The sequence below is a fragment of the Musca vetustissima genome, unplaced genomic scaffold, assembly GCF_032173495.1.
Source record: "Musca vetustissima isolate MV318-11 ecotype Yass unplaced genomic scaffold, APGP_CSIRO_Mvet_v1 utg73943, whole genome shotgun sequence".
Taxonomy (NCBI): domain Eukaryota; kingdom Metazoa; phylum Arthropoda; class Insecta; order Diptera; family Muscidae; genus Musca; species Musca vetustissima.
This window is the reverse complement of record NW_026875274.1, coordinates 9,784-26,900: the sequence shown is the minus strand read 5'-3', so window position 1 is coordinate 26,900 and position 17,117 is coordinate 9,784. Positions and strand designations below refer to the sequence as shown.

At 34.8% G+C, this 17,117-nt stretch overlaps 1 protein-coding gene across 1 annotated transcript; it reads left to right on the top strand.

Annotated features, from left to right (window-relative positions):
* The first annotated feature begins 323 nt into the window (after positions 1 to 323).
* Positions 324 to 16,476, top strand: LOC133337755 (putative inorganic phosphate cotransporter). The gene is made up of 11 exons (XM_061545960.1): positions 324 to 354; positions 701 to 772; positions 896 to 1,450; positions 1,530 to 1,678; positions 1,791 to 1,902; positions 4,298 to 4,395; positions 4,472 to 4,646; positions 13,574 to 13,710; positions 15,017 to 16,102; positions 16,164 to 16,348; positions 16,458 to 16,476. Exons 1-11 carry the CDS (start codon positions 324 to 326, stop codon positions 16,474 to 16,476), a joined length of 2,619 nt encoding a protein of 872 aa, XP_061401944.1.
* The last annotated feature ends 641 nt before the right edge of the window (positions 16,477 to 17,117 follow it).

Below are 17,117 nucleotides of genomic sequence, written 5' to 3'. Positions count from 1 at the left end.
TGTGACGTCATCTTGTTGAATCTATAAAAAATCCATCGTCACTGAAGATCGGCAAAATCGGATCGGATTTTATCGGCAAAATAAGCATTTTCATGTTATCTCTGCAATACCCAATTAATCAACTCTATTCGCTGTCCATAGCCATTTAACCTAACTTCGTATTAGCAAAAAATAACAATATTTCAAATAATCACACTTCGAATGGAGCCAACTTTAAAATTGTGTTCTAGTTGGGACACCCTTTATATGAATCCCAATTTTGGATATCAATTTCTATAAGAAATAAATTCATACTATCCTACTACACTCAGGCGTAGGATAGTATGAAGGATATGGTTACTGGAAACCAGATAGGTATAAACTTTCATATAACCTGCAAGTGTCTGGTACCGTTATTTTAGAAAAAAAAACTTCAAATATTTCCTTTTTAAAAAATTTAACAAAAAATACTGAATTTGCCATAAAAATTATAGGCGATCAAAATAGATGTTAAAAAAGGGGGACTTCAATTACAATCTGTTAGTATTTTCCATTTTTTTTTATTAAAAATAATAACTAAATCCAGTATACACATTAAACTATGTTTTTGTAGGATTATCAGCTTCTTAATGCTTTATTAGTTGCATTAATTTGTAGTGTTAAAGATATTATGAAACCCCATTTTTTGATAATTTTTATTAAATGTCTTCTCTTATTTTAGGTAAAATAGAAAATCACAGCTGTGAAGAAAATCCCATATTTAAAACAGAGCAAGGCAAATATTTAGCAGAAAGTGAGTAAAAAATATATCAAATGTTATTGGTATAATAGTTTTTATGAGTTTACCCGGCACATATACAACCGAATCGGTAAATATTTAAAAATTCTAATTTTTTAATCTCGATTTCCTCAACAGACCTAGCAGATCCCTTGATCAAAGCTTTAACACAAGTTGCACAAAAACGCCCACAAGATCCCCTACAATATTTGACAAATTACCTGCAAACATTTGTGGCACAGCGTAATACAAACGGACGCACAGTAGTACAGGCGGCTATCCATTCAGGCAGTAGTCACACCGATTCAACAGCCTTGGCGGCCAATTCAGAAAATGATTCCCCCGAAGAAAAACAAATTATTCCAACATCGCGAATGAATGGTCACGTGACGCACGATAAATCAGAGGATATAGAAACCGAACAACAACTTGACGATGATGATACTGATGAAGCTGAAGCTGCATTATCCAAACGTCTAGAAGAACGAGATGAACATGGCCAGAGTATGTTACATTTTGCCAGTGCTCGATCACATCGTCGTGGTGGTCTGCTACAATTAATTGAGGAATCGAAAGTCGATATAACATATCGTGATGAGTTGTATCGAACGGCTCGAGATGTTGCATTGCAGGCGAATCAAGTTGTCAACGCCAAGGATATTGACCGTTATTTGATATCGTTGGCAGTTGTTGGTAGGAATTTGAAAGGGATTGGTTGTGGAATATGTATTTTTCTAATGAGGTTTTTATGGTTTATTGTTTCTGTGATTAGGTGATGTAAAACCCTTCGAGTATTTTGCCATTGCCGGATATGATCACATCATTGACGTTATGGATGATGACAAGACAATTATTGAAGTAGCCGAGTCGAAGGGTCACACGGAATTGGCAACTTACTTGCCTACAATACGCCCTATGGAGGTAAGGGATTTCGATTTAATTATTTTTGTCATAGAAAAGGAATGCAAGAAAAAAAATGGTTTACATTTTTAATCGATAATGTTTTATTTAATAATTTCTTATTATCCCATAGGAAATGCGCGAAGAACTTCATCAAATGATTCGTGATCATAAAGTGGATCGAGTTAAAGAAATTGTGGCTGGACCAGAAGGCAAATGGTTATTAATGGCTAGAAATTATTATGGTAAGAATACTTTACAGCTGGATTCGGAAGTAAAAAATCTACTATTCTACAAGATTCAGATTTATACCCACTATGTTGTATTAAGTTTGGGTGTAGACGAAATCCACCGTACTAGGTGATGTTAGGTTAATGGACCAAAAATCTTAGGCAGCAAACAAGATCTGGGCAAGGATTAACCCTGGATAAGTTCGTTAAAAAAATTCAGTAAGGAAAGTAGTAAAGTCGGACTGGACCGACTAACATCTATCCGAACATATGCCATCCTGCAATCAATGTTAAATTTCATTTCATTCGGGCAGATTTGGAGTTGTTTGCGCACAATGGGACAAATTTATGTAAATCTATTTAAAGCAACAGTTCGAAGTATATATAAGCTAGGTCTGTATCTGCCACAACGCAACAACGTCACCATTTACATTAAAACGGACGAAAATATATATGGGGGCTATATCTAAATCCGAACCGATTTCAACAAAACTTCTCGAACATCAATACGCTATTCAAAATTTTGCCTCAATCGAACAAATGTTGGTAGTATAGTGATCCATTTACATAAAATCGGACGAAACTATATATGGGAGCTATATGTAAATCTGAACCGATTTCAACAAAACTTCGCATGCATCTATCAGTACCTAATTCAGTACTCTGTGCAAAATGTTGACACAGTCGGACCCATATTGGGAGTTTAGTCTACCATTTACATAAAATCGGACGGAAGTATATATGGGAGCTTTATCTGAGCCGATTTTCTCCCATTTCAATACAGTTCGTCCTTGGACCAAAAAAGTGACCTGTGTCAAATTTCATCCAAATCGGATCATGAATGCGACCTGTACTTTGTCCACAAAAATACATGGTCGGACGGACGGTGAGACGGGCATGCATAAATCAACTCCGAAAGTGATTCTATGCATATTCTCAAAAGGAACCCTGTGTCCATTCCGTTTCCTTTTGCCTGTTACATAGATATGCACAATGACATAATACCCTGCACCACAGTGTGGTGAAGGTTATAAAAAACGGCAGTTGTGTCACAGTACATTGATGCGAAATTGAGGCATCCGTGCACATTTCTATCGACTAAAATTCATTTGATAGACCGTAGAAATCTTGTGTATTCGTGAATAAATGTTTCAGAAGAATTTATGGACCTATTAGGAGTCGATTTGTAAAGAAAGTTTTCAAAAGAATGTATGGACCTATTTTTAAAGAAAGGTTTTGAAGAATTTGTGGACTTGTCACGAGTGGATTTTAAAGAAAAGTTTCAATAGAATTTCGCTCATGGATTTGATTTTTATACCCTACACAACTATGTTGTCAGGGTATTATAGCTTTGTGCAGCCCCAAGAGTTTGTAACGCCGCGAAATATTTGTCTAAGACCCACCTTTAAGTATACGGATCCTCATATCTCGACTAGCTGAGTCGATCTAGACATGTGTGTCCGTCCGTCCGTCTGTCCATTATAATTTGCCACAGTTATGGGCCAATCTTCACGAAATTTTGTATGTAGGAAGGTTTCGGCCCAATGAAGACCCCTATTGTTTTTTGTAAAGATCGGTTAATATTTAGGGGATAAAATGGACCAAATACTTAATTTTTGTCGGTTTTTTTATGCCTAAAACATCTCGAATTTTTACATGGAGAAGGGGATTGGGCCAAAGAATAAGCATGCCTTTTTTGATAAAGATCGGTCAATATTTAGCGGGTCAAATGGACCCTGACTTTTGTGTGAAAAATTATAAAATTTGTATTCTATGGGGTATATGTTTGCACCTGAAGGTCCTAGACCCGAGAAGTTGATAGTATATCCAAGAGGAGTGGTTGAGCTTCAAATTGATACCAATTATGTGGATGTATGTGCTCTGATGTGGGAATTACACGTAAATATTTACAGGTGCTTACGTATTCAGATATTATTTAATAAACCATTACCACACTAGAAATATATGGCGGATCGATTTGAAATCTTCCATGAGGTTCCTGTTATGGTCAAGGACAACGCCTATAATTTTCGTTGATGATCAGATAATAATTTTTGGATGAAGTGGACCGAAAACTTATTTTATTTTCTTTTTTTTTTATTCTACAATTATAAGCCGAACATCACAACATAACCCACGGTGAAGGGAATCTGGATAAGTAATTAGAAGGGTTGTACTGAACATTAGTAATATTCGGAAAATATGTCAGTGTATGGAAGAGGTGCTATTGACCTCTAATCGGGCAAGAGGGTGCAACTATCTCGAAATAGTTGTGGTAGTTGTGTAGGGTATCGTATGGTCGGCCCCGTCCGACTATACTGTTCCGCTCACTGGGTTTCTTTTGTTTCTGATGTACACTTTCTTATTTTGTTTCAATTATAAACTATTCCCTTAATTTTCTTTACAACAGGAAGAACTGCCCTGCATATAGCCATATTAAAAGAAGACGAAGAGCTGGTGGAACATTTCGTCAAAATCTGTCCGGAGGCTTTAAAGATTGGTGATAATGTAAGCATACCGTATTTTACAATATTTCTTGAATTTCCTCGATGTAATAATTTTTTTTTGAACTCTTCTCAAACAGTTGGAACGTTCACCCCTACACTATGCCATGGGTACAAATTTGGTCGAAAGCATTAGTCGAATACTGATACAAAACGGAGCAAAGCGTACAAATAAAGATTTGAAGGGACGCCAACCGAGTTATTATTTTATGAACAAAGCTGATATTTTGCGTTTGCAAGAGGAAGAAGATGAAAGTCGTTAACGTGCATCAAAAAAGTTTACAGTCACATATTCACATATCCATACAGTCACATTTTATTTTTATTTTTTAATATAAATGTTCGTCTTAAACAGCACCTTGTATTGTTGCCTAATAATTTTGTCATTAAATACTGAATTAATGAATTTTAATTATACATATATACAAATAAGTATTATGTTTAAGATTAAAACAAATTGTAGTGTCAAATGTTTAGTCAGTAAGAAAACGATAATAGTTAAGTGCACATATATATGTATATCTGTCATGGTTTCTTTAAGGTTTTATTCTCAAATCAAGTGCCTTATCAAAGAATTGAATGAAAAAAATGTGGCAACTTTTAAGCACACCTCAAATAATAATTAAGTGCCTTCTTTTGAAAAAAGAAAATATTAAAAATTACTTTAAAATATTTCAAAATTTAAGATATAAACAAAATTCACAACGAATTTATTTATTTATAATTTGGAACATATATATTTCTTTAATTTATGTAACTATAAATAATTAAGAACAAAAAACATATTATATTTATTTAAGAAAGACAAATAAAATAAAGTAAATGGATTGGAATTTATTTGAAATTTGATATTTAGGACAAGAGTGGGATACAATGTATGGTAACATGTTATTTCATAACAATTCGTTTTGAAACAGAATTATAATTTAAAATGTATTTATATATAGAGAATTAAAGTATGATGATATGGCGGTGTTTTTGAAAATTTTACTATAAAGGTACGGAGTGCACTAAAAGGTAAAGAAATTAATAATTCCAATAACCAACAGCCAGATGAAAGTGGTGAATATAGAACCTTTAAATTTGGTATGGGGGTTAGTAATAGACCAGACGAAACAGGTGTATATAGAATATTGGGGCGTAGGCCTAGTTTGTGAAAGTTCGTGCAAAATGATACGAAAGTTACAAAAATGGTTATCAATGCTCAGACGCATGGGCTGATAGTTGGGGGGAAATAAATCCATTATTTTTAGGCAGATGGCTGTACTGATAGATTTCTCGTAAAGTATCGATCAAACTATTTCAGATTTATTCTCGAAATAAAAAAAAAAAATAATTTTGCTGTCTTTTGTATGGTGCATTCAGTTGTAAAGTTACAGGGTGTTAAAAATGGAATTGAATAAAGAGAAACTTTAAACAATTTACAAAAAAAAACAGTGAGCGGAGCAGTATAGTCGGACGGGGCCGACCATACGATACCCTACACAACTACCACGGAACTCAAACTTTCTGCGGATGTTTATTCTGAGCCTGGGCAATATTTCGTGATATTTGCACCCTCTTGCCCGATTAGAGGTAAACAGCACCTCTTCCCCACACTGACATATTTTCCGAATATTACGAGTATTCAGTACAGCTATTGTCCAGATTCCCTTTACCGTGGGCTGTGTTGTGATGTTTGGCTCTCATTTGTGGTCTTTAGATCGACTCGAAAATAACGAAAATAAAAATGTAGTTTTCGGTCCACTTCATTCCAAAATTAATATCTGATCCTCACCGAAAATTATAGGCGTTGTCCTTGACCATAACTGGAACCTCATGGAACATTTAAAAGCGGCCAGCGCTATAGTTCCGCTCTCTAGAGTGATAATGGGTTACTAAATAATATACGAATACGGAGATACCTGTAGATATTTAGGTGTAACTCCCACATCCGAGCACATACAACAATATAATTGGTATTAATTTAAAGGTCAACCACTCCTCTTGTATATAATATAATCTTCTCGGGCCTATGTCCCTCAGGGGTAAATATATACGCTATAGAGTAAAAATTTTGCCATTTTTCACACAAAAGTCAGGGTCCATTTGACCCGCTAAATATTGACCGATCTTTATGAAAACAGGCATGCTTATTCTTTGACCCAATCCCCTTCTCCATGGAAAATTTCACGATGTTCGGGCCATTATTGCGGCCTCTGGAGCGACCAGAAAAACCGACAAAAATGTAGTATTTGGTCCATTTCATCCCCTAAATATTAACCGATCTTTCCCAAAAACAATAGGGGTCTTCATTGGCCAGAACCCATCCTACATGCAAAATTTCGTGAAGATTGGTCCATAGTTGTGGCCTGTATCGTGTTTACAAATTATAATGGACAGACGGACGGACGGGCGGACACACATGTCTAGATCGACTCAGCTAGTCGAGATATGACGATCGGTATACTTAAAGGTGGGTCTAGGACCAATATTTCGCGGCGTTACAAACTTTTGGGGCTGCACAAAGCTATAATACCCTGACAACATAGTTGTGTAGGGTATAAAAAACAGAAAGGAAAGTAGTAAAGTCGGACTGGGCCGACTATATGATACTCTTCACCACTTTGGATATATTCTACATATCGCTCATTTGGTGTAAGCGAGGCATAACTAAAACAACGTGATATTCGAGTTAATGAAGCACGATTGTTCGATATAATAGACCTCATGTTGTGTAAAAAATGCATATCAATATCTCTTACACACTCTAATTGAGAAGCTGTAGATGTTCCTCTATCCCATATAAAGTGTGAGTAAATTGAAAACTTAAAACGCATTTTCTGCAAAATCATGTCTTTTGAGTTATGCCTTGCAGCAAATGTCTTGTAGCAAATGAGCGATATGTATCCTAACATAAGTGAACCTACTAACATCATATACATGCCTTTCTGCAACCTATGCTAAATTTAATTTCATTCGGGCAGATTTAGAATCGTTTGTGTACAATGGGACAAATATATGCAAAGCGATTTATAGCCCACTTGATTCACGGTATTCGGTATGTCGCACTGTTCAAAATTTAATCTTAATCAGACACCCGTTCGAAATATATATGGAAAATATATATGCACCTATTTCAAGAAAAAATGCAATAACGTAATTCCAGTCTCAATTTGAATTTCGTGTCAATCGGACAAATATTAGGAGTTCGGTGCACCATTTACCTAAAATCTGTCGAAAATATATATGTCGGAGATATATCTAAAACTGGACCGATTTCAATGAAACTTGCCAGAGATTAATTTTTATTAATTTCAGAACATTGTACAAAATTTTTGCTCATCGGAAAAGCTTTGGGTCTTTGGTATGCTATTTACATCATTCTAGACTCAATTCAGTACGCTATGCCAAATTTCGTATAGGGACTTTGGTGCACTGGAGCTATATCTAAATCAGAACCGATTTTCACGAAATTTAACACACATCGTTCTAGACATAATTCAGTACGCTATGCTAAATCGAAAGGAATATAGGAACTTTGGTACACCATTTACATTAAATCAGACGGAAATGCATATGGGAGCTATATCTAAATCTGAACTGATTATCACGAAACTTTGCACACATCAGTCTAGGCTTAATTCAGTACAATGTGCCAAATTTCGTGCAAATCGAAAGATATTTAGGGACTTAGGCGCACTATTCACCTTAAAGCGGACGAGAATATATATGGGAGCTATATCTAAATCTGAACCGATTTTTCCCAATTTCAATAGGGTTCGTCCATGGGGCAAATAAATGAGCTGTGCCAAATTTCATTCAATTCTATTTATTGGATGAAATTCGATTTGTGTAGTAGTAATCAAAGCCCAGACGATAAGGGTAGAATCTTGAAATTCTGTATATGTTAGTAATAGGACTTATTGGATTTGTGAAAATTCAAGTAAATACAATATTACCTCCACAATGAAGTGAACATTCAAAATGTCTAAACTAGACCGGGAATTTTACATCTTAAATTCTCAAACTACCTTAAATTCGTATAGAGTTTATACAAGAACTATAACTAAATATATACCGACATTGATAGAATACAAAATATTAACCAATTCGGCGGAGAGATATTCAAACCCCCGACTACCAGGATGTAGTGTCAGATTTACCATCCTCCGAGGAAGTGGAGGGAAGGTCAGGCTCCTCCTTCAGGATCGTAGGATATTATTGTGATCTGACAGGGTAATTCAAATCTCCGTCCCGATTCTTCAATAAAAAGACGACGGGTGCTGTTAGCCATCTGTGTAGTAACAGTTGACAGAGTGCATTTATTCTGGTGCTATGCTATCCCATGATTTGATTTTGACTATCCTACTAACTATTGATTGAGGGTTCGATTGTAGCCAGTACTATATTTTAGCCAAAAAAAAAATATTTGTTGTCAGAGAAGAAGTACGCTTGTTAGACTCTCCAATCCTGGACAACGACTATTATGTTCGCTGAACATATTGTTATATCTAATATATTCCCTCTACTTCTATTATATTGGTTTATTTGGTTATTAGGACCTTAATATTTATATGGTCTAGAAGGGTTAGCTAGGTAAATATTGCCATTCCCGGCTTCAATTTAGCTGCGACCGATGTAAACACCTCTGGGGAGAAGAGAAAGCACATGGTTTTGTGGCATATTATACAGGCTCTCGGTCGGAAAACTGTTTTTACATTAAAAAGTTGGTAATTGATCTGGTTTTATCCAGAGACCTTGTATTTACCCTCTAGATGACACCTATCAATTGCCTTCCAGTAGACCAGCCTCTTAGGCGTCGATAACTATTCACTTATGTTGTTGGGTATTTCTCCCCCGCTATTTTTCTGTGGTATCCTTCTCTTCAATTCTGGGTTTTCCGTTGTTGAAGTAGACAGCGTTTGGCACGAAGGACACCTTTCCCTTAGTCAGACATGCCATCCTCTTCCGAAAAAGTGTAGGGATGGTAGGTCTTATCCTTCTGAGCATCAGTATGCTGTTCGCGATTATTTCTCCGGTTCATCGCCGTTGTGCCTCAGATACTGCTTCTTTTTTGTTGTGAGCTCTTTGCTCACTTCCTCTACAATCTAATCAGCCTCTTTGCTGAGCAAGGCATTGTATTAATGTTCAGACTCCATTCCTCTCTAGAAAGGGTTACTCACATCAATTGCTGCTCAATGGCTGTGTGCTTGTAGCCATACGCTCTACTAAAGAAGCCCATGATGGCAGTATGACGACGGAGCGAGACTAGTGGACATGTCATCTCACTGTAACTTCTTCGTACTTTCCATGTATGTCTTCAAATGACCTATTTTGTATTAATATTTTCAAAATAAACAAACATTTAAAAATATTGATTATCTTAAAACTATCTTCAAAATTTCGATTCCCACACTTGACAGATTATCTAACTAAACAAAACACATAAACATAGTTATTTATTTTTTGTATGTTTTTAATAAATTATTTGGCCAAGCAATTTGGAAAATTTATGAGTGGTTTAACATCAAATTGAAGTACGTAGGTGTATGTACATTCGAGTGTGTTTCAACTATGAACTGCTAATTAAACACAACACCACAGTGAAGTGCCTAGCGCATATGTTTAGGGTGGTCAAATATCGTGATAAGATTATTGTCCAAATGACGTTTCATCTTCGATGCGATAATAACATATTTAGATTGCATTGATTTATAAGCCATTGGGTGTTATTAAAAATCAATAAAATTGTTCGACTTGTGTTGATAATTGCAGTAAAGCGAAAAGAATCTAATCCTTAGGACAAAATACAGAGAAACGTAAAATGTTTTGTGAAGACAGTATGAAATCTTTTTTACAGGTGTTTTTATTATCATTATTGGATTAGCCACATTCCCTTGGGATTTTTGATGACGTCAGGAGGGATTTATTTGATAGTCTTATCAAGACCTGTGTCTGAAGGTTTTTATATTGCCACAACACGTTTAGTTATGGGAAAACCAATAAATTTTCTTAAAGGGCCAGAGTCCAAAAAAGCATATAGTAAGAAATTTGTGCCAGACATTGTGTTTTATTATATTATTTTATATTTATTATGTTATTCTACACCATTTAGAGTTTACAAAGGATACATTTATATTAAAAATTCATAAAAACATTTAACAGCTAACGCAAGTATCAAAATGCGTGCTCTGTTAATAAAGTGCAAAATAAGTGCCGGCGGACAGACGGACATGACTAAAGCCCACTGATCAAGAATATATACATAGGATGATAACGGTGCTTCAAAATACAGTTAAACAGACTTTCCAGATGACAAATAATGTACATATATGTATGAACATGAAACAATACAGAAATCCAGGGTGTGGGCCTTCGAATATAACCCAAATCCAACAAAAAGGACTTCAAATGAAATGTTTCTTAGGAAAAACCGGTCATGTGGCTACTGTCCCGCTTGATTACCGTGAGGCGATCAATTCTGAGTGTTATAACACAATTTGTTTGCCCCAAATCTTCTCGCATCGGTTCCAATCAGTGCTTCTTTGGCCGCCCAACACAGTGGATTTAAAAGTTATTCGACGTACAGCTCTGACTTGGAAAACTTTGACATAGCCCCATATATCGATTTGGGCGATAACTACTTCATTCGACAATATTTACTTCCTTCTTCTGAGATCTAAGTCCAAGTCACTGTAAACAACTCAACACATGGTCGTACGTCAAATTAGTACGTTTATGCTAAAAAATGTAAAAATTTCCAGTGAAATATTACTATGGAGTAAAATAACAGATCATCTATGCCTACCGGATACAGAAGTCCTTCCGCAAGATTTCTATTGCAGACCCTCTTCAGATTTTTTATATTAATTGACCGTTCTTCTATAGAAAGAACCTTTATTTTATGGACACATATATAATTGATTCTCAAGTTATCAATACATTGAAGACCTTCAATTGACTTATTATAGCTAGAAGTCCGTCATAGTTTTAAATGAACGACTTTCCGTGAAAGTTACGGCCTTTATTAGATAAAAGAATCGGACGATTTTCTGTTTATCGCAGATTTCCACGGATAGAAAAATATCCTTCTATTCCCGAACATAAAGAAAAATGCGAACCACTATGTTCGTCATCAAAAGATGCTGTGGAGTGTTCAAATCCCATGTTTTCGGTTTTATTTAATATACACATTTTCCCACACTTCTGTTACCCAAAAATAAGCTCAACACATACGAATAGATACTAATTTTAAACATCTTTATCAACATTTGATTACAAATAACCCACTAGAAATCACTGCATTGTGTAGGGTACTATCAAACATCCACTTTTTAAATCAAATATTATTTTTTTGTTTTGTTCGTGTTGAATTTCCTTTGGCGGATTATTTGCAAATATTCTCCCTATCTAGCCGAGCCAGCGCGATTACTGCTGTAGTTTCTGTTATCATCGATTATCGTTGTTTTCGATTCTTATTGACTTTGATTTATATTTGTTTATGATAATATGATTAACTAACTCTACTGTGCGGTGTCGAAACAGGGGCAAAGTTTTCATTTTCGCGGATTTTAGATGACATAATTGAGTCGTTAAACGAACGTCCACTTTGGCGGTAGTGGAACGAACGGCTGCAGAAAAGTGAAGGATATTTTATACAGAAAAATAATTAAATTGAATCAAAAATGACAGCCGAAATACCAAAGGGTAATGAAATTGAAAGAAAAAAATTAACAAAGTGGAAGTGATATAAAAAGGATAATAATTAATTTCCAAACAAAAGAAGACAAAAAATAATAAATTAAGAATTAATAACAAAACAACAAATAAAAAATCTTAAATTTAAATTATAGTTGTTATTAATTAAACAATGTTGTGTGAGAAAGCTATTTTATATAACATTAAAAATGCAATACAAATATTATCACAGTCACTTAAAAAATAATCAAATTCAAAACATGTTTTGTGAAATTTTATATAATATCCTCGTGATTAAAAACTAAAATTCTGAAAATATAATAAGTAATACTTTTTTAGTTCGATGAGATCGAAATTTTTATGCATTCCATATTTAAAATCGATCACATTTGTCTACAATGAGTTATAATCCGAGAAAACGAAATACCAACTTCCAGTCTCTAATGTTTGTTAAGATCATCTAAATACCAAAGCGGAAAAAAGGGCGGAAGCTTTATATGCGGACAAGGTCAACACATTGACCTGCATTGAACATTTTCTGCAAATATGTTTTTCACCTTCTAAGAGCAGCTAGTAGGAAGTGCGAATATTCACTTTAGAATCTCGAAAATGAGTGGTACAGTTATATGAGGGCCACACCAAAACGTAGGCAGATATATACTAGTTTCCAAACTACTAGTAGTGGTAGCGATGTAGTATGTTTTGAAATTTATGGATTCTATCTAAAATGTTGTGATTTTTCTCTCGTAATTTCAAAATACGAAATTTTTTTAAATAATTCCATTTAATTGGAATTTCAAGTTACAAAATATGTTGTCTTTTCTGAAGAACAGTTATTGAAGGAGACATTCACCTTGGGGCCACCTATCACAATATAAATAAGAACAAAGTCTTTAGCCAATGCAAGTTTACTTTACATGGAATAAAACATGGAAATTTTCATTGGGAATATTTTCCTTCCTATTATTCTGTTGAGCTTTGGGCGCCGTTTAAGATTTTCGATATATAATGACTTCGAGTTAATATATAAAATGCTGGGCGTCATTTGCCTAAATAAACAATTCCAGCATATAATCTGACGAATGTATTTTATGGGCAGATATTTAAAAGACCTTCAATTGGCCTTTTATATTTTCAAAAGTTAAAATAAGCGAGGTTTCGCAGCCGATAAGAACTATCTCAATAGATAGAATAACATTGGACCAACACAAACGTATTTTATATTGAATAAAACATGTAGACTACCATTGCGAATATTATTCATTTCTATAATTTTGTTAGGCGTTGGGCGCCATTTAAGATATTACGATATATAATGACTTCGAGTTAATATATTGAATAATCAAATTTTCATCATCCGTATTTTATAAAATGTTTGGCGTCAGTTGCTTATATAAACAACTCAAGCGTATAATATGCTACATCGGTAGCACTTATTGCAATATGTTCGAAGTTTTATTCACAAATTGTAATTTATTTTTTTTTTGGTTTTCCTTAAACAGGACCCGTTTTGGGCCAACGACATCTGCAGGTGTTTTTGCTGTTTCTGTCCATTACCGTAAATTATATTGCCAAATTCAATGCTGGTGTAGCAGTGGTTGCCATGACAAATGCCGAAACAACAAACCCAGATTTTCCGGTAAGTATAGACGAAGAAGGTGTTCTAGAGACAACTACTACTAAAATTTAACATTCTGATTTTGTATATTCTGAGCCTGGGCAATATTTCGCACTATTTAACCCTTTTGACCATTATAGGTCAACAGCTCCACACTCTAACCTTGATATATTTTCCAAAACTTGCTTTCCCGAGATCGACATAAAATAAAAATTTTGTCACATTAGGTTTTGATGGATTTGACCCTCGGAATATTGAGCCATTTTAAGGGTTTTGCCAGATTATGATTTTCTGCATATAATAATGGATCCAAAGGTTCATTGCATCCCCCAAAATATCATCTCGTATAAATATATACGCCCCATAATACAAATTTGGCAATTTTTTACACAAAATATTAACCTTCTTCATTGAAACGGTCATGCTTATTGTTTGGTCATATTACATTCTTAACTGTCGCCTCTGGATCGACCAGAAAGCAGACAAAAATAAAGTTTTAGGCCCATTTCACCCCCTAAATATAAACGGATAATTACCATAATAGGGTTCTTATTTGACCAGAATCGAATGCGGTGTATGTGGAAGTAATTAAAAACACAATCCAAGCCAAAACAAGTAAACAATACATTGTCGTACGTCAAACTGTAATTAGTAAGTTTGTGCTTAGAAATGGTAAATTTTGCACAGAAGTCCTTCTAAAAGTTTTCTATAGCAGACTCTCTTCAGGTTTTTACGGAAAGATAATAGACAGAAAATTGAAACCTTCATCAAGTTCTTCAAGATCTTCAATTGGTATTTTATAGTTAGAAGTCATTCAAAATATCAAATAAAAAGGATACCTATAAAATGCTTCAATATATAGAATCTTGGACGATTTTCTATTGATCAAAGAATTCCACTAATAGAAAACATCCTCTACAGGTCCTCTACATATAAAAGGGCATTAATGCTTGAGTGTTCCTTTCCTACCGATATTAGTGCGTAGGTACCCATTGGACTCTTTCGCCAATTCAAGTAACAGCTTTTTGATTTTTTAGATCTACACTTTTTTAACCAAATTGTCGGCAATTATAACATTCACCACACTGCGATAAATGGAACCGATATTTTCAGAAGACATATTTTTGATCATTAGTATTAAATTCAATTTTAGTAGCGCTATCTATGTGTTAAGCTGAGGGTTTAGCGCCATCTATATTTTAGACTAAGGATTTTTCAATAGATCTCTTCTAAGATAACCATTAGTTGTCTAAAAGATTCTATTGTAATTTTTATTATGAGTTCAATTAACGATCTTACAAAATTTATATATATTTTTCATTTTCAGGAATACGATTGGAATGAAATGGAAAAATCCTACATTCTGTCCAGTTTCTTTTGGGGTTATTTTGTGACACAATTTCCCGGTGGCTATTTTTGTCGACGTTTTGGGGCCAAGTTGACAATGTTTATATCAACATTGGGTTCAGCATTGGCGGCTTTGCTAATACCCCTCACCGTGGATTGGGGTGGTTGGCAAGTTTATTGTGGCATTCGAGTCGTGCAAGGTCTATTCCAAGGTTTACTATTTCCCAGTATACATGCCCATTTGGCTGCTTGGTGTCCGGTGAGCGAAAGGAATCGTTTAGGCGCTTTAGCAAATACCGGAATTGAGTGCGGTACTGTTCTCTCAATGTTTTTGAGTGGTATAATTGCGGCATCGAGTATGGGTTGGCCGGGTATTTCGTATATTTCATGTGCAATTGGTGTCATATGGTGTATTTTGTGGATTATATTAGCTGCCAACAGTCCAAGTGAATCGAAATTTATATCAGAAGCTGAATGCAGTTATATTGAAAATTCCAAAAACCCATTGAAAGATGTGAATGCAGGGGAGACACCCAAGAAAATACCTGTGCCATGGGCAGCAATTATGACCTCAATGCCATTCTGGGCTTTGTTGGTGGCCAGGTCTGCTCAATCATGGGGTTTCTCAACCTTGCAAGCTGAGATTCCCTCATATATGAATGGTGTCCTGGGCATGGATATGAAGAGTAATGCATTATTTTCAGCTTTACCATATTTCGCTATGTGGTGTATGTCTTATATTTATTTAATACTATCGGATGTGTTGCTGCAAAAGAAGATCTTGACTTTAAGTGCGATTAGAAAGACATTCAATTCATTGGCATTTTGGGTTCCCGCCATTGGTCTAATAGCTGTGGGTTTTGTTGGTGAAAGTCAACAGACATTGGCTATTGTCTTGATGACAGCTAATGTGGGCATTAATGCTGGTTCCACAATTGGCAGTGCCCTGAATACCATTGATTTGTCGCCCAATCATGCTGGCATTCTAATGGGTATTGTGAATACATCGGCTAATATTATACCAATATTGACGCCACTCTTGGTGGGTTTGATAGTCAAAAATGAGGTAGGTTATTATTGTTTATTTTTCAATGTATATAAATAATTAATTTTTGTTTTGTTTTTAGGACGATCGTACCGAATGGCAAATTGTCTTTGCAATTTCAGCCATTGTCTTTGGCTTGGGTAACCTATTTTACATTGTCTTTGGCTCAACTAAATTACAGCCATGGGACAATGAAAATTTCCTCTTATCGAAAGATATACAAAACGAAGACTGTGTTGATAAAAAATCAGATGAAAAGAAAGAGAAATATTAGAAAATAATACAATTTTTTTTATATTAGATTATAAATTTAAATCTTGTGATATGCTAAGTTATTGTAAATATTTTGTATTCTTAAGAATTTTTTAATTAAAAGTACATTTCTAACTGATTAAATACACACAAAGGTTTTATTAAGGATTATAGTTTCGAACGAGAGCATACATCGAAAAAAAAATCATAGTCCACGTAGAGCTGTAGACAATCCGAGGTCTCATCAAATGTATTGTGCTACGTATGTTCGACTTTACGAAACTGGTTGGTCGTGTTTTGGTGTGCCCTTCGATTGTTTACAATTCGAAAAAAGAACAAAAGAATCTGATTTAAGTTCAAGGAAAATCTAGCCAATTTCTAGCAGGACATTGCTCAATTGTGTTATTACCAGTTTAAGGAAATCAATGACGATGCATGACCTGATCCCCCGAGCCCCTCATCAAGTGAAGAAAATAATTTTGGTTTATCGTCGAATCTTTAAAAGAGAGACTTGACACGAAACATCAGCATCGATTATTATTCTAATATTGCTAAATTTTTGACATCGCTCAGGAGAAGTTCAACATTATCAACGAATACCCATGGTACTTGAAAAGGGTTTATTATTGGTGAAGAATCATAAGTGTTTGGCTATGACATTGCAATCAATGTCGAATCTTCCAATGAAAATGAAACGGATCGGGTAAAAATGGAAATATACAATGAAAACATACGAATTTCGATTCTTTGTCTTTAGGAACCTTATCTATGATATAATGAACGA

Coding starts and splice junctions, on each gene's coding strand:
- LOC133337755 (XM_061545960.1), top strand. CDS start 324: ATGAAGGATATGGTTACTGGAAACCAGATAG. Junction 773..895: donor AGGCAAATATTTAGCAGAAA/GTGAGTAAAAAA, acceptor TTTCCTCAACAG/ACCTAGCAGATCCCTTGATC. Junction 1,903..4,297: donor AATGGCTAGAAATTATTATG/GTAAGAATACTT, acceptor TCTTTACAACAG/GAAGAACTGCCCTGCATATA.